The sequence below is a fragment of the Pteronotus mesoamericanus genome, unplaced genomic scaffold (assembly GCF_021234165.1).
Source record: "Pteronotus mesoamericanus isolate MK-2021 breed Mesoamerican mustached bat unplaced genomic scaffold, CSHL_Meso_final contig_25, whole genome shotgun sequence".
In the NCBI taxonomy this organism is placed as follows: Eukaryota; Metazoa; Chordata; class Mammalia; order Chiroptera; family Mormoopidae; genus Pteronotus; species Pteronotus mesoamericanus.
The window spans coordinates 21,109,881-21,132,648 of record NW_026555105.1 but is presented as its reverse complement, the minus strand read 5'-3'; the positions used below and the strand labels follow the sequence as shown (position 1 = coordinate 21,132,648).

At 51.1% G+C, this 22,768-nt stretch overlaps 1 protein-coding gene across 1 annotated transcript; it reads left to right on the top strand.

Annotated features, from left to right (window-relative positions):
* The first annotated feature begins 8,440 nt into the window (after positions 1-8,440).
* TCF15 (transcription factor 15) lies at positions 8,441-14,282 on the top strand. The gene is made up of 2 exons (XM_054573459.1): positions 8,441-9,066; positions 13,901-14,282. The coding sequence occupies exons 1-2, from the start codon at positions 8,509-8,511 to the stop codon at positions 13,973-13,975; spliced, it is 633 nt and encodes a 210-aa protein (XP_054429434.1). The 5' UTR covers positions 8,441-8,508; the 3' UTR covers positions 13,976-14,282.
* The last annotated feature ends 8,486 nt before the right edge of the window (positions 14,283-22,768 follow it).

The window sequence follows — 22,768 nt, the reverse complement described above, 5'->3', positions numbered from 1 at the left end:
TTGACCATTGAGGGTCAACTAAAACACCGCTTCGTCATGGGGTTCCCTCCTTTAGGGTAGCTGAGCCCGCCCCTAAACTTGATCCAGGCTGCCTTTCTCAGGAGGCCTTTCCAGGCTGCTCTGGGTCTCTGATCTCACTCTTCTCTGACATCCCATTGTCTGAGCTGGGCTCTGAACCTGGAACTGGGGGTAGCATGATCGGCACCTCACCCGGGAAGATTCAAATGTGGGGGTGATGTCAGAGATCTCGGGGGCCCACTCCCCAACTTTCACTCCCCACACCGTCTAGTCTGCAGAGGGGAGGGGAGCCAGCAGCTGAGCTCTAGATGAGGGCCCTCCCCCTGACATTCAGCCTTAAAGATTTTCAACAGGATGCCTTGAATTTCAAAGGACTTCTTAAACAGTGGTCTCATTTAGCTACATCTTGATCTTCTTCATCACCTTGGTGACTCCTTATTATTGGTATTAGGGCCAACCTGCGTACCTGTGAGGGCTCAACAAAGTCTGAGCACTTCAGCTAAAAGATCCATGCTCCCCGGAGCAGAGTTCTGTGAGCATCTAAGCTTAAACTACCCTGGAGAGGGCTTCAAGCCCACCACAAGCAACTCATTAAAGAATTCTTGTCCATTTTTTAGCTATGTGACCTTAGGCAAGTTACTGAACCTCTCTGTTCCTTAGACTACTTATCTGCAAAACAGGAATATTAACAGTAGTTAGCTCATGGTGCTGCTCTGAGGGCTAAAAGGGAAAATGCACACGAGTGCTTAGAAGAGTGAGCCCTCCATTGGATTATTATTAGTTCAATTTATATTGCACTTCCCCTAAAAGAAGTGCCAGGAAACACATTTTTCCCCTACTGTTACATTTCCAGTGATGTTTTAGTATCCCTTAGAGAAAGGGGCTCTGGGAAAATGCCTGGAAGTTCCCCTCTTAGCCCAGCTCCGCCTGGTAACCAGCGCCCACCTGCTCACCTCCCCCATGCCTGTCGAACACGCCTTCAAGAAAAAATGGAAGCCACTCACAGCGAGGCGGATGTCACTGACGTCAGCCTGGAGAGATGTCTGCTAAACTGTATTCTCTACTAGGTGCCTGGTCCAAGGTGGGGAGGGGAGCCTGTGTGGGAGGATCTGTGGTCAACAAAAAGCCTAGAAAATGCGGGTGGAAGTAAAGCCGCAGGAGGTTTTTGCTGCAGGATTTCTCAGAGCCTTTGGCATGCCAGTGGGCCACAGCTCTCCACAAGGGAGACGCAGAATGCAGCTTCCCAGACTTCTTTTTTTCTCAGTCATCGAACCCTGGGCATCTCCCAGAACAAGAGTTCTCAGGAATTCACTCTTGAAAATGATGGCCTGGAGGGACCTTAGAGGGACGGAGCTCTGGAGGCGGGATGGAAGACCCCAGCCCCAGCCCGTAGGGGCCACGTGAGTGAAGTCGATGGAGCTTTCTCACTAACCCGAGCGGAACAACAGAACACAACAAAACCTGGCATGTCTGTGTCAGAAGGGTTTAAATGTTTACTTGACACACTCATTCAACAGATATTTCTGGATGCTTATTATGTCCCGAGTACTGACCAGGGTCGTGATCTTGTTCTCTAAGAATTTCTATGGGATGAGGCAAGTGGGAAAATTTGCTGTCAGGCCAAAATCTGCTTCTATCACTGGTTGTGTGACCTTCAGAAAACCCTTCGTAAGGATTAAATAAAGATAACAGCTAATACTTACACAGCACATACCATGTGCCAGAACTCTTACAAATGATGTGCACTTTGACTCAATTTAATCCTCCCAATAACCCTAGGTAAGTAGGCTCTATTATGATCCCTGTTTTATGCACGAGGAAACTGAGGCACAGAGAAATTCAATAGATTTCCCAATATCACTTGGCTGGTGAATGGCAGAGCTAAACCGAGGCAATCAGGCTCCCAAATCTCAAACTTAACCATGTGACACTGTATTATATCCAGAGATAACACCTTGGTGGTTATCAGCATCACTGGTTGTCTTCCAGTATCTCTTTTCCTTCTTTGCTGACGGAAACCCACTACTCAGCTGGCTGTGAGGCCACCTTCAGTGGACACTACTTTTCTCAGCAAGACTGCGTACAGTACAGTACGGTCAAACGACAAGGTCTGACCAGTGGGACGTGAGCAGAGGTGAGACTGTAACTCCCGGACAAGTGTCCCTCACAGGGTGAAGTGTGCCCTTTCTTTTTCTGCCTCTTTCTCCTTTTCACCAGCTGGGGTGACGTCCCGATGGCTCCAGCAGCCGCACTGGTCCAGGAGGCAACCGAAGGAGTGGAAGCCACATGCGGTGGAGCGAAAATGATAGACGGAGTCACCACCTGCCCGAGTTGTCGAATGTTGTATAACAAATACCCTGAACTTAGGGGCTTACAACACCAACAAGTATTATCTTTACCTTTCTCTGTTATTTTTCACAGTTCCCATGGGTCAGAAATTCAGGATCCACATCTGAGGAGGCTTACTCGCGTGGTTGGTAAATGGGTGTTGGCCGTAAGCTGGGGACCTCAGGTTCCATGGGCCTCTCCACAGGACAACTTGAATGTCCTCGTGGCATGATGGCTGCCGTCTCCAGAGCGGGTGACTCAAGACAACAAAGCAGAAGCTCAATGCCTTTATCAGCTAGATTCCGAGGGCACACACTTTGACCTCTACCACACTCTTTTGGTCACACAATTCAGATCCGGTTCAGTGGGGGAACAGCCTACAGAAGGAGGTAAAGATGAGGAGACAAGGATCTCTGAGGGCTACCTTGGAGGCTGGCTGCCACACCACAAAATGCCAGACCTGCCGCACCTGCAAATACCTTGAATATGAGTGAGGAATACACTTTTACCTTGTTTACCTGAACTTAAGGTTATGATTACTATACCTATGAGTTTTGGACAAAAAGTAGGCCATCAATAAATTCGAACTATCTTTGGTCTTTTTCTCCAAGTAGATTGAGGTGTAGGACTTGATGTGTCCCCTCATATGCACACAAACATATACACGGGTACCACCACCATCTAGGTCAAAGTTTGGTACAAAGTAGGTGTAGAAGGCTGTGTATTAGCCTTTTAATTCATTCATTCAGTCAGTCATTCGGTCATCAGGTATTTATTATTGCCCACAATGTGCCAGGCTCTGGCCTAAGATTCTGGGATACATCCCCTACCCTCAGAGAATGCACAGTCTTGTGGAAGAGGCAACACAATGAGGTGGAAAACAACCCATTTCTCTGTCACTAGAGAAATGCACATTAAAACAGGAAAACAGATAATTCCAAGTGCCAGGGATGATGTGGAGGAAGTGGTCTCTCATGCCCTGCTGGTGCAGCAGCCATCCTAGGGTGCAGACGGTGCTTAGGCTAAGTGTAAATATCTCCCTGCCCCAGGAATCCTGCCCCCGGTGTATATCTCAGAAACACGCACAGGAGTATATGAGAGTCACCCATCAGAAGTTCACAGCTTTGCTGGTGTGGCTCAGTGGATTGGGTGCTGGCCTGCGAACCCAAAGGTCGCCAGTACAATTCCCAGTCAGGGCACATGCCTGGGTTGCGGGCCAGGTCCCCAGTTGGGGGCGTGTGGAGAGGCAACCAATCAATATTTCTCTCCCTCTCTTTCTCCCTTCCTTCCCTTCTCCCTAAAAATAAATAAATAAAATCTTAAAAATGAGAGTTTAAAGAAAAAAATGTCATGTTAAAAAAAAGTTCACGGCTTTGCTTGGGGAAGCAGGAGTTGGAAATAGCCACAGTGTCTATCCCTGAAGAAGTGGAAAAAGGAGGCAGGGGGGGTGTGCTCACACCATACGTACTAAGCAGCAGTTAGAAGTAATGGACTCGGGCTGGACTCAGCTCACTGAACACGGTGTCGAGTACACAAACAACCTAAGAAAGAGATCTATAGAAACTACGATTTGCATAACTTAATAACCCACTCACACAAAGACACAGGCAGTTTAAAGACATGTATCAAAAATATTAGAGTGGACCCAGAATAGTCAACACCATATCGAAGGAGAAGAACAAAGTTAGAGGACTGATGCTACCCAGCTACAACTTAGCTGTAAAGCTACACGTGTAGAACTGGTGAAAGATAGACAAATAGATCAAGAATAGAAAGCCCATAAATAGACCCCCATATATGTATAGTCAACTGACCGTTGACAAAGGAGTAAATGCAATACAATGGAGCAAACACAATCTCTCCAACAAATAGTGCTGGAACAACTGGACAACCACATGCAGAAACATGAATCTAGACACAGACTTTTCACCCTTCACAAAAATTAACTCAAAATAGTTCATAGACCTAAAGGTAAAACACAAAACTATAAAATTCCTAAAGTATAACATAGGAGAGAACCTATGGTTTTGACTTTGAAGGTACACCAAAGACATCATCCGTGAAAGAAATAATTGATAAGCTGATGTCATTAAAATTTAAAACTTCTGTTCTGCAAGAGGCAATATAAACAGAATTAGAAGACAAGCCACAGACTGGGGAAATGTATTTTCAAAAGACTGTTATCCAAAAGATACAAAGAACTCTTAAAATTCAACAATAAGAAAACAAACTAATTAAAAAATAAGCCAGAGACCTTAACAGACACCTCATCAAAGATGACACACAGATGGCAAATAAGCATATGAAAGATGCTCCCCATCATACATCATCAGGGAAATGCAAATGAAAACGAGATACCACAACACACCTATTAGAATGGCCAAAATCCGGAACAGTGCCAACACCAAATGCGGGTAAGAAAGTGAAGCAGCAGGCGCTCTCATCTATTGCTGGTGGGAATGCAAAATGGTACAGCCACTTTAGAAGACAGTTTGGTGGTTTCTTATAAAACTAAAACTACTCTTACCACATGATCCAGCAATCACATTCCTTGTTAATTACCCAAAGGAGCTGAAAATTTTTGTTTACACAAAAATTTGCATACGGATGTTTACTGCAGCCTTATTCATAATTGCCAAAACTAGGAAGTCACCATGCTGCTCTTCAGTAGGTGAATGAATAAATAAATCATAGTACCTCCAGACAATGGAATATTATTCAGCACTAAAAAGAAATGAGCGATCAAGCCACGAAAAGACATAAAGGAATCTTAAATGCATATTACTAAATGAAAGAAATCAATCTGAAAAGGCTATACACTGTATGATTTTAACTCTAGGACATTCTGGAAAAGGCAAAACTATGGATACAAAAAGATCAGTGGTTGCAGGGATGGGGGTTACATGAACAGACCGAGCACAGAGGACTTTTAGGGAAGCTAGGCAAAGGCTCAGAGATGTGCGGAGCTGGTGCCTCAGAGGAACTCAAAATGTTTCAGCAGGATGGAAGCCCAGGTGTTCTCTCAGCGTGGCAGACTCCTACTCAGCCCTCACATACCTCTGGGCCACCTAAGAGGTCATGTGGTTGGGGAAGGAAACCAAATTACCTGAGCTCTTCCACTGGCCCACTGTGTGATCTCAGACAAGTCACTTTTCTCTTAGAACCTTGGTTTCTTCATCTGTAAAATGGTTATAAAAACAATACCTACCTCAGAAGGTTGTAATGGAGAGGAAATGAGACGAGCAAAATACAAAGTTCTTGCCCGACATCCTTGTGGATGAATAAATATGTAGCATGTTTGCTTCCGCATTCCCAGAACCAGGAACTGTGCTGGGAACATAGTAGGTACTCAGTTAATAGTTGCTGGTGAATGAGCGAAAGCGGTGATGAATGCTATGGAAATAAATAAAGCAAAGGGGAGAGGGAGGGCCGCCGGAAGGGTGCTGGGAGGTGGGGGGGGCAGGTGCTGTTTTAGTCCCCAGTGGCCAGGGAAGGCCCCCCCCCCCCAAGAAGATGAGCTTGGAGGGAAAACTAGAAAGTAAGGGAATAAGCTAAAGAGATATCTGGGGACAATAGCTGCCAGGCAGCGGTGGGCTGCAGGGTGGGTGTGACTGGAGCAGAGCGAGGATCAGAGGGCAGAGGGAGCTGAAGCCCCTCGTGTGGGTGAGCTGAGAATGTGGCAGGTCCCCCTCTCCACCCCCAGGGACAAAGCCTGGAGCAGTGAAAGCTGCTCCTCAGCCTGGGGCCCGCCCCTCACAACACCACCACAAACTCCTCTCAGGTGCTGAGCCTGTGTTTCAGGCCCTGGCTTTTTTGGCATAAACCCAGGGAACCATCACCAGCCCTATTAACGGGTACTATTATTATCTCCACTTTTTCAGAGCAGGAAACTGAGACATCAAGAGACATCTAGCCTTGGGCCAAAACGAGGTCTCTCTGATGCCAGACCCTGGCTTGCTCTTACCACATTGTCCTGAAATTCTTTGTTTACAACTCGCCTTCCCCTCTGGGCTGCAGAAGTCCAGGCTCAGTCTCATTCATGGTTTTATTTTACTCCCCGGGTCCCCCTTGTGTCAAAACCTGCCTGATGAGCGAATGAATGAATGAGCTTACCAAGCCTGCCTCCTCCCCCCCTTCAGGGCCCAGTTCACGCCCTGCTTGGCTTCTCCCATCAAGCTGGAATGGGGAGGGGACTGGACAGAGGAATTCCAAGCCACCTGAAGGCGGAGAGCTTAAGAGAGGGGGAGAAGGGGGAGAAAGCGAAAGTGAAGGGAGCCGGGAGCCCCTGTAAGGAGGCGCAGACAGGGAAGGAAATCTCCCGGTAATAATTCATCGGCTCAGGAAGCAGCAGCCTGGCCTGGGGCTGCATGTGGGACTGGCCCTGCGGAGAGGGGGCTGTGCAACCTCCTCCCCCTCCTCCTCCTCCTCAGCAAAGCCCAGCCTGGCCAAGGTCATGGTCAAATGTAGGAGTAGGGGGAACCAGGTGCGGGAACAGACTTTTCTGCAGACACTAGAGCAGGAAAATATCAGCGGCTGCTCTCCTGGAAGCCAAGAGATACCCTCCAGCCACCAGCCACCCCACCACCCCCTCATTCTGGCCTGGGTCAAGGAAGTAGGAGAAAAGCACAACAACATGGCAGGGCAGGGAGATATCTTCAAGAAGGAAGGAAGATGGAGCCCGAAAGCACCTAGAAGCCTTTCAATGTCACTCTCTGTGCTCTCGCTGCCACACCGGCTGCCACTTTGGCTGAAGAGAAGGTTTTGGTCCGGGCCGAGTGGATGTAGGTTTGGCCAGTCCCCAGGATGGAGCTGAGAAGGGGGCATGAGCAACATCAGGAACCCCGCAGCCATGGTCAGCTCAGTAATTCTTCCCAGGGCCCCTGAGGAGGAAGATGTGTCAGACGGAGCAATCTAAGGTTTCCCGAAGGAAGGAAGGCAACAGGGAAGACAGTGTGTGTGCATGTGTGTTGGCGGGGGTGGCATTCCAGCAGAGGGAACAGCCTGGGGTAAGGGCTGGGGGATCTGTGCAAGAGTCAGGGAGTCTGCAGCTGTCCAAGGAGGGACTGTGGAGAATGAGGGAGAGAAACTTGCATTTGATTCTGGGGGTGGGGGTGGGGGTGAGGGATGGAGGCACTGCTGAAGCCAAGCAGCCCCTTGTAAGATTGAAGGCCAAAGCTCTTATCTGGAAATCCGGGGTACTCCCTCCACGACTTCAGTGAGGAGTACTAAAGAGTAAAGTGTTTGTCTGGTGTCTGGCACACAGCAGGACCTCAACCAAAATGTCAACTCTGTGACGGCAAGGAATTTGTTTTGTTCAAGTCTGTACCCTCATAATTAAAACTATGCCTGACACTTAGGGGGGACCTAACAGATACTTATTGAATGAATAAATGAATGAATGGAGCTATTGGTGTTGGTGTTTTATTTTTGCTTTGCGTTAGTTTTGTTGCATGTGTGGGGTTTTTTTTTTTAAGTTTGTCATCAGAGATGTGACACCATCGAATCTTTATTTGGAAAGATTACAGTGTTTCCCAAAGGGCTGCCCTCAGACACCACCACCGCGCACGCATTGCAGTTTCCTCGGCTCCGTTCCTGACCTGCTGGGTCAGAACGCGGGACTCGGGGATCTGTGCTGGCAATGCCCCCGTTCCCATTTCTTACACAAGACAGTTGCAGAACCACAGGATTAGAATCTGAGGGCACAAATACCCGAGATGGTTTCTCCCAATCCTCTCTCCGAACCAGGAAACCGAAGCCCAGAGAGAAGGGACCTGCTCTCAGTCTCTCTGCAGGTTTAGGCTACGGGTAACGAGATCATTTTTTCACACATCCACCCCCGCCCCCCCCGGCCCTTTCGGACCCCCAGCGTTTGCCCGGCTAGCCGGGGGGCACTGGGAGCCTTCGGGGAGGATCACCAACTCCCGGGCCGCTTTCAACCTAGGGAACGGGGGCTGCAGGCGAGTCGCCATTGGCCCGGGCACGGCGGGCGCGTCCCCATTGGCCAGGATGGAGCCCACCCGCTCAGGCCGGGGCGGCCGCGTGGTTGGCCCCTCCCTCGGCTATAAGGCGGCGGCCGGCGGGGCCGTGGGAGCGCGCGAGAGCGCACGGCGGGGCGCGGCCAAGGCTGGGGCACTGCGCGAGGAGGGACGCGGCCGGGTGCCCATGGCGTTCGCGCTGCTGCGCCCCGTCGGCGCGCACGTGCTGTACCCGGACGTGCGGCTGCTGAGCGAGGACGAGGAGAACCGCAGCGAGAGCGACGCCTCTGACCAGTCTTTCGGCTGCTGCGAGGGCCTGGAGGCGGCGCGACGCGGTCCGGGCCCCGGGGGCGGGCGGCGGACGGGTGGCGGCGCCGGCCCGGTGGTTGTGGTGCGACAGCGGCAGGCAGCCAACGCGCGGGAGCGGGACCGCACGCAGAGCGTGAATACGGCCTTCACGGCGCTACGCACGCTCATTCCCACTGAGCCGGTGGACCGCAAGTTGTCCAAAATAGAGACCTTGCGCCTGGCGTCCAGCTACATCGCGCACCTGGCCAACGTGCTGCTGCTGGGCGACGCGGCCGACGACGGGCAGCCGTGCTTCCGCGCGGCCGGCAGTGGCAAGAACGCGATCCCCGCCACCCCCGACGGCGGCCGCCAGCCACGCTCCATCTGCACATTCTGCCTCAGCAACCAGCGCAAGGGGGTGAGTACGTGGCGCCCCAGGACTGCGGCCGGCCGCGGGGTGGAGGGGCGCAGGAAAAGGGGCCTCTTACGGAGCAAAAGACGGCCGGAGACCCCGGTGAGGCGGGAGGACGACGCAGAGTTCGTGGGGCGTTGGTACTGGAAGCCCAGGGTTTGGTATGGAACAGAAGTACCCGCGTAATGTCTCCCAATCAGAAAGGGTGCAGCAAAGCCCAGAGCGGCGGTTTTCAACCTTTTTCTTCTCAGCACGTATAAACTAATCACTAAATTCTGCAGCATACAAAAAAATATATTTTTGCCAGTCTGAAGAGAAACAGGTATAATTTTGATTCATTCACACTGGATGGCTGTTGTATTGACCGTTGTCATTTTTTTAATTTGACAGTCTAAGGGAAAAGCGGCCAGGCTTTGTATGTTTGAAAAATTCTTCCACGGACAACCGCCCCTCAACCATAGGTGTGCTAGGAAGTGGGCATGAGGAAATCACAACAAAGGCTGTCATTTATTGAGCATTTCCTATATACCATGTGCTTTCCTGGTCATCTTTTTTTTAGCTTCGCAAGAACTCCATCGGGCAGGTACTGATCCTGCCTGTGGGCCTCTAAGGCTCAGAAAGTGTCCACGGGTGTCCAACCCGCTGCCCGCAGGCCACATATGGCCTAGGATGGCTCTGAGTGTGGCCCAACACAAAATCCTAAATTTACTTAAAACTTTTTTTTTTGTTCATCAGTTTCCATTAGTGTTCATGTATTTAATATGTGGTCCAAGACAACTCTTCTTCCAGTGTGGCCCAGAGACGCCAAAAGGTTGGACACCCCATGGCCCACTTACTCAGCTGGGAAGCCAGAAGGCAGGCTCTGGGCCTGCTTGGTGTGTGTTGCCCTGAGCTACCCCAACCTTGAAACAGTTGTTTCCTATCCAAAGACCTGATCCAAAGGCAGGAGACAGAAGAAAAGGGGATGGATGCATACCTGCAACCAAGAGCCTGAAGTATCCAGCTGATGAGCAGTAGGAGCGAAGAAGGGGTCCCCAGAGGGCACCCAACCCCAGAAAGATGCAGTGCTGGGGGAGGGCACGGTTGAGTCGCTGGGCAGAGCTGCAGTTGAGTTCCCTTGGTCTGTCCTGGCTAAGGATGAGAAGCAAGCTGGTAGGGGATGCATGGGGCTGGGCAGCCACAGAGATGGCCAGGGGACTCTTGTGGCTGAAAGCTGGCTCTCCTCCTGCCCAAGCCCCAAGGAGCCTGCTTCATCCCCGGCCTTCCCCCTTCTGACCTAGGCTTTTCCTGCAGTAAGGAATCTGGTCTATGTGACAACTTTGGTTTCCAGCAGTTATCATATACATCTGGGGAAGCAGAGGCAGAGGATGACTACAGTCCTTTCAAAAGGGAAAGCGCATGGGGGACTGGAGTCAGGCCTCTGAGTCCCCCAGTCTTTGGTTCCCATGGCTGCCCTAGGTCCCCTGCTTGCTTCACTCTGTTCTGAGGAAGCCTCAGTGTCCCGGCCACAGACCACCCCCTTCTAGCTCACCAGACTCACATTCTAGCCTCTCGACTCCATGGTTGCCTGAGTCAGCCTTCTCAGTCTCAGATTTGTACTTTCTTGAGGATCCTTGCTGCTCTCAGCTGTGCATCCCAGTCAGTGCTTCAGGCTGGGTTGGCAAGTTGGGGTGGGCCTTCAAAAGTCCTGCTTGGTGTGTGAAGCACTGACTAGGCCTTCGGTGATACTTCCCCACCACCTTTCGCCCATTCATTCAGTTCAGCAAAGCTGAGCTGCCCAACAGCCAGCACCTTTTGTTGGCTCTGAGAACATTCGCGGAGAAGCCGGTTGTGGATTTGCATTCGCCACAATCAGGAACACCCAGTGTGGTGTCAGGACCAAGGGCCAAGGGCCAGGAGAGGAGGACAGGGAGGCTGTGGCCCAGTGGTGGGGAGGAAGAACACGAGAGGACTATCGGAGCCCAGAGGAAGCACCCCGCCAGCAGGCTAAGTTCCTGGTGGATGCTCGGGAATGAGGCAGGCAGATGAGAGGGTAGAGACAGGTGTTCTGGAATCGGGGTACAGCAAGAGTTGTGGTTAGAAACATGACGTAGGGAAAGAAAGGGGAAGATGTTGAAGGTGGTGGAGCACAGAGGAGAGGCCAGACTGGCCAGGGACAGCAGTCACAGCGGTCTTGATGAGCATCGGTCTGCTGTGCTAAGCACTCTTCACACATTATCATTACAATTCCTCAGCAACCTGGAAAGCAGGTGCTCGGGTTATCCCTATCTGCTTAGAGATGCTGTCACTGGTTCAGAGCCACAGCCCATGATGGAGACAGGGTTCGAACTCAGGCCTGCGTGACTGGGACATGGGAAAAGTTAGTGTGGGGGAGCCTGTAACTGCAGGCCTGGGGTAGAAGGTGTGTCTGTCATGCGCCCATGATAGGTAAGCCCGGGGACTTCTCTGCTGGTCTCAGGTCTGCCCCGCAGATCACGAACCCTCGCCTGTGTCTGGCTGCTTCCCTGAGATCGCGTACAGAACCAAGAACCCAGCCAAATTTGGCTACAGAAGCGATGCTCTCCAGTCCACAGGCTCCTTGGGGAATAGGTGAAAGGGGCCATCCTGGCCAGCTCTGGCCCCTCAAAGACTTGACTGGAAGGAAACTGTCTGTCTTGGGGAACCCCTGGGGGGCTCCCTGCTGATCTTTGCGGGCCAGAGAGCTCCAAGACTCCAGACCCTATCCCTCCACTTTGAGCTACCAATTCCCTCTCACCTGACTCATCTGGTGTTGGGGTCACCATGGAAACATCTCCCTGGAGCATCTTCCTCTGTAAGGAGGGGTTAGGTGTGGCCCTCTGTGGTAGAAATAGCAAGTGGAGATGGAAAGGGGCTTCTTGTCTCTACCGTTTCCCCTTCTGTTACCTGGGGGAGTGGGTGGGATGGGATCATCTTATAAAACCCTCCCCACTTGATGTACCCAGCTCTGGAGCAGAAGTGACATAGAAGGCATTAGGGTTAGGAGGTGCCATTGCTGGATGATGCTGATAATACAATAATACCTATGAAGAACACGGAACACTTGCTGTGCTCCTGACACTGTGCTTAGGACTTTACCTGGGTTAATGTCTATAAGCTGCACAGTAACTCCACTTTACACACGGGGCTCAGTGAGGCGAAGTCACTTGCCTGAGGTCCAACAGGTCCAAGGCAGAGCAGGGATCGAAGCCCAGATCTGTCTCACTGAGCCCCTTTCCTAACCATAGTGCTTCCCAGAGCCCTTGACACTGAGTTCCTAAGAGACAGGGCCTCTTCAAGTACTTTTGGCAGTTTACAAGCCTTTTTTGCAGCTGCATTTGCAAGTAGAACTATTGTCCCCATTTCATAGATGAAGAAACTGAGGCTCAGGGAAGTGTATAGTCCTAGCAGTCTCGTGGGGCTAAGGTCTCTCAGGGACCACCAGACTTGAGTGGAAGTGGCTCTCCTTGCAACATAGCATGAAAGGGTAGGAGGCTGGTTTTCTATCCCCCAGGATCAACATTAAATTCCCCTGCCCCCACCCCTAACCCCCCTTCTCAGATACTCCTGCCAGAGTTTGTCTGAGAAGCCCAAGCCCCAGGCTCTGCTGGGACTGTGGCCTCAGCCCTCAAAATAGCCCTGCCTGTGAATGGACATGCTGTCCCTGGGCCACGAGAGCCTCGAGGGAGGCTGGGCTCACATCTGGATGGATCTGCCCCAACCTGAGCCCAGGGGCGGAGGGAGGCAGGGGCAGAGCTCCCAGATGGTCAGCTATTTCTCTAGATGGCTGAGAAAGATGCCTGTCCCAGCAGCTCCTAGCAAGGCTCAGGGGGTGAGGATGCACAGTGGGATTTCAGACACCATCATGTCTTGGAAACAAGACAGACTGTTAGACAACATGGATTTCCAGTCCAGCCCTTTTACCAACTGGCTGGGTGCCTCTGGGCCAATCATTCAACAGCTGGAGGCCTTCATTGTCTGTGACCTCGCTGGCTTACAGTGAGGATGAAACCCATTTGTCAGATGTCAGGATATTGGGTAGAGACTGCCCCTGTGGGGCGAAGGACAGGTGGCTTCAGGAACTGCCACTCTTAGCTCATCTTTCAGTGGGCATCACTGATTCAAACGTCATTTGACACCTGCTGCATGGCAGGCCCTGGGCTGGAAGTGGGGCCGCAGAGTGAAAAACATTCCCCGAGCTCCCAGCCTGATGGGGACAAAGAGAAACCCAGTCTTTCCCCTTCTGAGTTATCCTGGTGGAATGTCCCAGGAGAGGCAGGAAGTGCGAGGCAATTGCAGGAATGGAGAAACCTTCCCAGGGAGACAGAACCAGAGAGCACGTTTCCTGGCAGCGGGAACACCCTGAGTGAAGGCTGGGAGGAGAAATCCACAGTCTACTTCTGAGGTCAATGAGGAAGCCGTCGGGCATGTAGCCAGGCGGGGGGCTAACCACTGTGGGCTCTGTTTTACCCTTTAGTGTAAAATACTATGATTCTTAAATGTATTGGATTCTTTTTAAAAAGCAACAAATCACATGGGGAAGAAATGAAAAAAGCAAAAATACCTCTCTCCCATCTGTCTCCTCTATCTCCCCATCATCAAATTCCTCTCTTCTGAGAAAACCGATCAGCAATTTTCTTGTGTGTCCTTCTCTCTCAGGGTCTCAGCACACAGGTTCCTGTGTGCTTTTGTCCTTAAATAATGTTATCTTGACGTCATTCTGCATCAATTCGTAGAGAGTTTCTTCTGCCTTATGCTGCAGAGAACTTTACTGTGTGGCTGTGGTTTACTTATTAAGTCCCCTGTGACTGGGCACAAAGGTTAGTTCCAATGTTCACGGCGATCTGATTGAACCTCAGAACTTCTTTTTCCCCTCCTACAGGGTGGCCGCCGTGACCTGGGAGGCAGCTGCTTGAAGGTGAGGGGGGTGGCCCCTCTTCGAGTACCGCGGAGATGAGCCTGGACCCCGGTGGCATTTGCTCCAAGCAGGACCCTGGAGAAGGAGGCCGGAAGCCAGTCACTGGTTGAACAGGGGAGAAGACCCCAGGAGCTGAACCTTCCCTTCCTTTGTGTAGGGACCAGAGGACAATGGCTCGGGCCCACGACCCTCTGGACAGGCCCCCTGGGACATCTCTTCCCCACCCCGGAGAGCTGTGAAGACCCATGCAGCTGGCGCCAGCCCTGGCTGGTCAGAGACAAGGCAGAACTTTTGCAAAAACAATGACTGTTGGTGACAGAGGATGTGTGCATGTCTGTGTGTGTGTGCGCGCGCGCGAAGAGAGAGAAAGGATTGGTGGGTTTAAAATAAAAGGTATTTTTAAATAAAAGGTGTTCCCAACTGAGGAAGGGAAGGGCCTGAGAACACAGAGGTCCGAGGGGCCCCTCGCCTGGACCTCGGCAGAGGCACAGATGTCACGGGCGCTGCCCTGGGCCCTGGAGGGCGTGGCCTGGGAGAAGGCAGGGAGGCCCCAGAAGTCGCGGTCACCAAGGTTCCGTCTTCGTGTTCTTGAGCACCTCTTAGGTGTCTCGGGGGGCTGGTAAAAAACCTTAATTTCATTCATTTTTGAATAAGGAATATATTCATTCACATGGTTCAAAATTCAAAAGGTACAAGAGGGTATATGGTGAAAACAAAGATTGTCGGTGACAGAGGGTGTCACCGACAGTCCCGTCTGGTCTTCCACCTACCAGTTCTCTGCACCGGCAGCCTCAGCCACCAGTTTTTTTATGATGTTCCCATTCCCTATGAGAAACCAAGCAAATACAGGAAAAAATGTAATTTTTTCCTTCCATTCTTTACACAAATGGTAGCACATTACACAGGCTTCTGCTCCTTGCATTTTTTTTTTCTTGATCTCACTTGGCTGTCATCTCAAATTAAAACACAGAAGTAAAGGGTCTCCTCATTCCTTTAATGGCTGCTTATTCCACTTTATAAACGTGCCGTACAGGCATACCTCGGAGATATTATATTGCACGTTTGGTTCCAGACCCCCACAATAAAGCAGATGACGATGAAGTGAGTCACAGTCTTTTTGCTGGTGGAAGGTCTTGCCTCCAGAAAACATCTGTGAAGCGCTACTGAGCGACATGCAATACTACGAGGTATACCTGTACTTGAACCCATTTTTCAACCCTGCCTTGACAAGCGGGGCTGTGCAGGCACACAGTTTTCCACACGTGCACATGAGCATGTGCTCAAAGGAGATACTCTTAGCCCTGTTTTAACTGAGATGGTTTGGAGGAATGATGACACCTAAAGGTGCATGGCTGGCATGTGGCAGGGTGACAACGTGAAGTGTGTCCACCTAACGTGAGCTCCTTCCCATGCTGCAGATGCCCCAGATGCAGTGCCGGCCTCTGTGACCCCAGTTCCTCTCCCACCGGCCCTGGAAGGTAGGGGCTGGTGTTTTCCTCACTTCACAGATTCAGCCGAGACGGTGACGGGGACAGCGGGTCAGTGGAGCCGGGAGTTCCTGGCTCTGCAGCGGAGGCTGTGTCGCTGTGCGACCAGGATCAGAGAAGCGTGGGAGGCCGGAGCGAGGGGAAGGCAGGCAGAGGAGCCAGGAGAGGCGGTGAGGCCAGGCAGGGCCCCTTCCTCAAGGTAGGCTCACCTGCCTATTTTCAAAATTTATTTAGCACTTACATTGTTTTCCAACTGAAGCGTGGCTGCAAAGTCCACGGTCATATCCACTCTGCCCTGCCACCCCCTGCATTTGACCCTCTGAGCCTCAAGGGGGGCTGTCCATTTTGCAGATAAACAAATAGATTTACCCAGTGCCCTCACTGTGCCAGACGCCACGGGGGTGGACCAAACCCACCCCTCACAGATGAAAACCAAAGCCAAGGCCCCAGGAGAACAAAGGGGTTGGTGAAGTTGCCGATCCAGATTGGAGTGGGTGGTGAAATCACTACACTTAATCCCTTTGGTATAAGAAGTAAAGGAAAGAGGGCCCCAAGAGGCCTGGGTCCTGGCTCAGGACAGCTTCCCAAGTGCCCTCTACCTTGCTTCCCCAGTGTTCCAGGGACACCGGTGTCCCTATCCAGTTGCGCTTCCCCCTTCGGGAGCTAATTAGGAAAGCACATTGCATTCCCTGCACCTACCCAGGTCCAGATCCAGGCAGCCCCTGGCAAAGCCACAGGAAAAAGACTGTGGCCTCGTCAATGGCAGGAAACCTGGGAGTGGGGGGCAGAGCAGACATTTGGGTGCTCTGGGCTGGAGGCCCACTGCTGCCACCAGATTTGCTGGGTGACTTTTGAAAAGTTGCCTGACCCCTCTGAGTCTCCTTGGCCTGACCTCTAACCAGCAAAAATAGATGGGACAAAATGATAAGTATTTGTTTTGCCTTGTCAAATCGTTTTCGTAGACCATTTATGCACAGGGTAAGTAAACTGTATCCAATAGTACTCAGTGAAAAATACATACCTCCCTCAGGCCCCGCCCCAAAGACAACTGCTGTTATCAGTTTCCTGTGTGTCCGTCTGGAAATGTTCCATACTGGTAATTGTTTCTAAAAAAGTATTTATAGGGTTCTCTGCTTATGTTTTCATTGTAAAAAAAAAAAAAAAAAAAATCAAATGCTAGAAGACCCTAGAGAGATCACCCGTCCCAGAGAGAAGCACAGTTACCATTAATCCTGCAGTTTTTGTGAAACATATTTGCACAATCATTTACAGCACACTAAGTTAAAACTGTGTATCAAAGCGTAGCATACATGGAGGAAAGTGCATGTGCAGTTAAGTGTACAACATAATGGGTTTTCACAAGCTGAGCACACCTGTATACCCAACATGCAGATCAAGAAATGCCATTAGCAGCATCCCAGGAGCCCTTGTTCCGCTCTGCTCAGGCCGGTTCTTTCTGTTGTATTTCCTTTAAAGTAGCTAGTACACTTACAGAGTTCACAGTCCAGAAGGCACAATACAGAAGAAACTGACAATAACTCTCCTTCCCCGCTCCCCACTTTCCCTGGGTCCCAGCTCTCAGAGACAATCGCTGTTAACCAGGGCCTTGGGGATTCTGTATCTGTATCTGCACAGATAGTCTGCAGGTACAGGCAAGTCACATACAGTTTTTTCATACAAGTCACAGCAGTTTACATATTCTGAATTTTTTTGCTTAACATACCTTGGAGACTCCAGTGTTCAAAGAGCTGCTTCATACTTTTTCCTACTGCATAGTGTTCCATTCTGCACATTTTGCAGCTCCCTGTCTTCCCTGATTTCCTGGGTAATGGACAGTTAATGTTTGCGAGCCTTTGTGAACTGCAAGGCCAGCCCAATACACGTGACTTGGGAGAGGCACAGCTGCAGACCAGTACGTCTGGGGGCCGTTTGGCTAACACCCCTGCCCCCAACACACACACGTTCTGCGTTCAGGATGGGCCAACTCAGCTCCAGGCTCCCTGAGGGAGGGTGACTCAGAGCCAGAGGAGTCAGAGAGCTCAGGGAAAAGAATCTCAGGGTCGAGGGAGCGGATGACCAACCTCAGCCAGGTCACCTCGGACCATAAAGGAGAGGCTTAACATTCCAGGTTGCACCCCGGCCCAAACCTTCTTGGATGCAAGGAACATCAGCGTGAGCAAGAATGCTCTAGAGTCCATCAGTTCACAATGAGGAGGTTTAGCCAATCCAGAGGAAGCAACCTGCTGGGCGTCCAAGAACCCAGGTCTCCCTCCTCTAAGGGAGCATGCAGGGCTCCTTTCCCTAAGTTCACGATTGCGAGTGGGAATGCCTCAGAAATTGCGCACGGCAATGGGGCAACCAGAGCCCAGAGAGGGACAGCAATGGACCGTAGTCACACAGCATTTGGAGCCACTTCCATTTTATTAGGCTCCTGTTACATGAAAAAAATAAAAACACCACAAAACAGAATTCTGAAAACTATGGCATATTTGGCAAGTTAACTCTTGTGCACCCATACACAGTCACAAGTATAGTGCATTACCACGAGAACATTAAGTAGAGGATTTACAAAAACATTAGGACATCCATGTGTAGCTGATCATCTCCGTTCAACTCTGTCTGCAGGTTTTACTTCATGTGGACGTGACATCAAAAACCTAGACCTGAACAGCAAGATGTAACACATGACACTGTGCTAGATACTGTACTACAGGGGGAAATGCTACAGAGAACATTATTGGGCAGTTGACAAAATAGCAATAAGCACAACAGATAAAAGTATGGGTCAATGTTATGTTTTCTGAATTTGCTAACACTATGATTATGTAAGAGGGTCTCCTTGTGCTTAAGAAATACACACTGAGCCCTGGCTGCTGTGGCTCAGTGGACTGAGTGCCGGCCTGCAAACCAAAGGGTCGCTGGTTTGATTCCCAGTCAGGGTACATGCCTGGGTTGCAGGCTGGGTCTCTAGTTGGGGGTGCAAGACCCCTGCCCCCAACACACACACGTTGACAACCACACATTGCTGTTTCTCTCCCTCTCTTTCTCTCTCCATCCCTTCCTCTCTCTCTCAAAATAAATAAATAAAATCTTTCTTACAAAAAAAGAAGAAATACACCCTGAAGTGTTATTAATGGGTAGAGGAACATGATGGAGGGGACATGCTCTCAAATGGTTCAGAAAAAAATGTGCAAGTGAGAGAAGGATAAAGCAAATGTGACCAACTATTAACACTTGTTGAATCCAGGTAAAGGGTATAGGGAGTTCCCTTCACTACTTTAGCTACTTCTCTGTGGATTTGTAAATGACTGCAGAATAAGAAGCTGAAGTCGCGATTTTGGCCTGCTAGGGCGTGAGGCCGGCCAGATGGCGTCCCGGCCCCCTCTCATCTCCCTTGCTTCAGCTGCTCCAACAGAGGATGGAAAATAACCCCAGTGGACCCAGGCATCCCTGCCCATGACTCTCAGGCCCCCGTGCCCTTTGGGAGGCTAAGGTATTCCCAGCCCCCAAGCCTTCTGCCACCATGATTTATGTCCCTGTGAGCCTCAGCAGCTGTGAGCCCGGTCCCACCAGGCGGCCTGCTGGGGGGGGCGGCCAGCTTTTGCTTCTCAGCGTGTCTAATTCAGACCAGACATTCAGACCCCACGGGTCTGCGATCAGGCTCCCAGGGGGCCGGGGTCAGAGGGCAGGCCAGTGGGGCCTAGAAACCCGGGAGGCACGGAGGGTGAGCTAGCCGCAAGGCTGGAGACCTGGCCTGGCCTAGGTGGGCCACTGCTCCTGTGTGACCTGGGTGGGTGTCTGCCCATCTCTGGGCCTTGGTTTTCTCCATCTTGGGGCAGCCTGCACACGGCGGACCAGAAGGGCTTTGTGAACTCGGACTGACTGGCCTTGTAGGAGGGAAGGCTGGTAAAATTTAAGAGTTGATTTTTTTTTTTTTTTCTGAATGCTCAGATCTTTTAAGGTTGGAAAAATGCCTGACTCTTTGGGGGCCTACTAGGAGTTAGTCCTTGGTCTTCGCACTTTACCTAAGTTAATTAATACAGACTATTCAACAATTTGTACTATTATTGCCCCGTTTTATAGATGAGGAAATTTAGACACAGGGAAGTTAAAGAACGTGCCCAGGGTCACATGGGGGCTGATAAGCAAGTGGATTTGAACCAGGTTTTCTAGCTGCAGAGCCCAATGAGCTCTCAACCACTGCCCCACAGGTCTTCACCAGGTAGGTACCTAACCCTATAAGGGCCCAGCCAAACCGGGGCTTCCAGAACAGGACGGCAGAGAGCATCCTCCAGCCAGACTCTTTACCCCACCCCCCTCTGCCCAGAGGAGCCCAGGGCCCGGCTGTACCGAGGGCTTCTGAGTCTGGGGGTGTGTCCAGGAAGCTGCGTCTCCCACAGGCTCCCCAGCATTACTGACACTGCCAGAACTGGAGAGGCTCAAACACGGATTCTTGGAGGGTCTAAATGGAAGTCACCAAGGGGGACACCGAGGCCCAGAGCAGGTGAGGCATGTCCCCTACGTCACATACTGAGTCATAGATAAACCAGAACCAGATTCCATGTGTCCCAGTCATTGCCTGGTAACATGTCACAGAGCAGCGGTAAGTATGAGAGCAAGTGTTGTTGACAGGGCTCACTAGTCAGAGGCACCGCTCTCAGTGACTTACACGATGGCCTCACGACAACCTGCATAGGTAGGTACTATTGTCATCCTCATTTCAAGGATGGGAGGTGGGCAGGAGCCGTGATTCAAACCCAGGGGGTCTGGCTCCAGATGCCGTCACCTTAGCCACAGCAAGGAGGCCACAGGACAGAGCTTAACTTCACAGAGCAACTTAAGGGGGTGCGTCAGCCCATCGGTCAGTCAACAAACGTGTATTGACCATGCAAGGCTCTACGGGTGATCAGAGAGTAAGACAGAGGTGGTGCCTGCCTTGTGGAGCCTCCATCAGAAAAGCAGGGTCTGAGCAAACCATAAAGATGTGATGGATGCTTCCCAGGCTTGTGGGGATGTGTGGCTGGGAGAGAGGAAGAGTAAAAATGATGCTTCAGAGATAAGAGAAGGCCTTGCCGAGTGTGAAAAGTTCTGCAAATCGGATGCATCCCACCCCTGCATCAGACGAATGATGGGGCACCTGATGACCCCCGACGGCGTATCCTCTGGGCAGCTCTGTGAAGGGGCGACAGCAGGGCAAGCCTTGGAGAGCAATCACAACTGCGCCTCCGGTCCGGCGCTGCGTGAGCCCTGTCGCTCAGCAACTCCTCCCCAACCCAGTGAGGCGTGGCTCCCCAAGGTCATACAGCCACTAAGTGACAGGCCTGAATGTGGACCAAGTGCTCAGGGTCCAGGGCCCCCCCGCCCCCCCCACCCCCGCTCTCTGCTGCCCTGGGGCTAAATGCTGAGACTCCAAGGCAGAGGCACCTCTCCCCAGGCCTCAGAGCCAGCACAGAGCCCCTGCCCCGCCACGCCTTCTGGCTGCCGTCGTGCTGCAGCATCCCCGGTGCCCCGCACGGTGCCAGCACCCAGTGGGTGCTTCTCAAATACCTGCCAAAGGACCAAGAGGCGTTGTGCTCTCACTCAGGCTGCACGCCAGCCTGCAAAATCCATTTCACCCATTTCACAGATGGGGCTCCAAAAGGAGCAGTGGCCGGGTTGAGGCCCCACAGCTAGAAATGCAACTGGACCCAGAACCCAGCTCTGCAGTTTGTCTGTCTGTAGAAAACCCACGCCGCCTGGAAGCTCGGGAGACACTGGCAACAGGCCTTCAGCCATAGAGGAGAGAGGGATGGGCCCAGACCTCAGGGAGCAGAAAAGGCGCTGACCAGCTGGGAACTCCGTGGGAACGTCTCTCACCCCCCAACCTCACCCCACCCCAATCTGTCCCCCAGGCAGCAGCCAGGGCAAGGCGAGGAAGGGGTCAGGGAGGCAGGCCATGGATTCCCAAGGAGGACATCCCCTCCTGCCCTCTGTGGGATGGTTAAGGAGCCACCCAGGATTTGGCCTGTCTTGCTCTCTCCACCCTCATGCTTCTGGATGTGGGCTCCCCCTTCTCTCCCTCCTTTACTGCCCCCCCAACGCCTGTCCTCCCCTCTCAGCCCAGGCCCACCACCTCCTCCACCCCGACTCTCAGAAAGCCCTGGAAAGGCTGCTTTCTTTGAGACAGGAAGGTGTCCTCAAGTCTCAGGAAGGAAAAACAGTCAAGCTGAACCCACCAAGACCGTCTCCAAGGGGCCGGGGCTGGCGCCTGGCCAGGGCTGACATCACCTGGGAACCGCCGTCGCTGCAGCTGCAACACGCCTCCTGGGGGGACGCGCTTTTGCTATTTAAAATAATAATAATATTAAAAAAAACATTTCCAGTCTGGTGTTTTTAAATGTGCTTTTTATAGTGGGCCCTGGGGTGTGGATGTTTTGGTGTCCCCCTCTGCCTTCTCTTCACGTCCTGATTTTCACACCACACCATGTAGCCTTTGACCGATTCCAGCTGATTCTGGGAATTCTGAGTGGAACCTCTTGCCAGTGTGACCCCTCACAGATTATCTCTTATCTAACGAGATACATTTAATTTTAATTCTTAAAAAAGTGTCAAAACTATTTGCCCGCGGTAACAAATTCAAAAGGTACCTAAGAATGTCCGGTGAACATATGTTTCTGCCCACCTCTCAGGCACCTCCCTTCTGTCCCCTGAGGCAACCTTTCTCTTATCCAGTGCCTACTGGGTGCCAGGCACTCTCCTAAGCAATTGCCTAATAGTAACTCGTTTAATCTTCATAAAAACCTTGTGAGGGAAGGCTTCCATTGGCTATTTTCCTGTGAATATAGCTGAAGATATTCTGTGACCTTACCCTCTCTCTTTTAAAAAACACAAATAGATGCTTTTTATATACCCTGGTCTGCACTTTGCTTCATTTTTTTAAAAATATTGAAATGATTCTATATTGGTGCATAAAGAGGTTCCCCATTCACCTTCATAGCTGCATATTATTCCCTTCGAGAGGAATATGTACCATAACATATTAACGAGTCCACACTTGGTGGATATGAAGGATGTTTCCAAATATTTTTTTTAAATTTTATTGAATTTATTGGGGTGATATTGGTTAATAAAATTATACAGGTTTCAGGTATACAATTCTATAATACATCATCTGTATATTGTATTGTGTGTTCGCCATCCCAAGTCAAGTCTCATTCCATCACCATTTATCCCCCTTTACCTTCTTCTGCCTCCTCCCGCCCTTTCCCTCTGGAAATCACCATACTGTTGTGTCTATGTCTGGTCTTTTCTCTTAGGAATAATGCTGCAATGAATAGCCAAAGTGACTTCTCTAAAAGCACAGACC

What these genes read in the sequence shown, in the direction of transcription:
- TCF15 (XM_054573459.1), top strand. Translation starts at nt 8,509, where the DNA reads ATGGCGTTCGCGCTGCTGCGCCCCGTCGGCGCGCACGTGCTGTACCCG. An exon ending in GGACTGCGGCCGGCCGCGGG is followed by an intron (nt 9,067 to 13,900) that starts GTGGAGGGGCGC and finishes CCCCTCCTACAG; the next exon opens with GGTGGCCGCCGTGACCTGGG.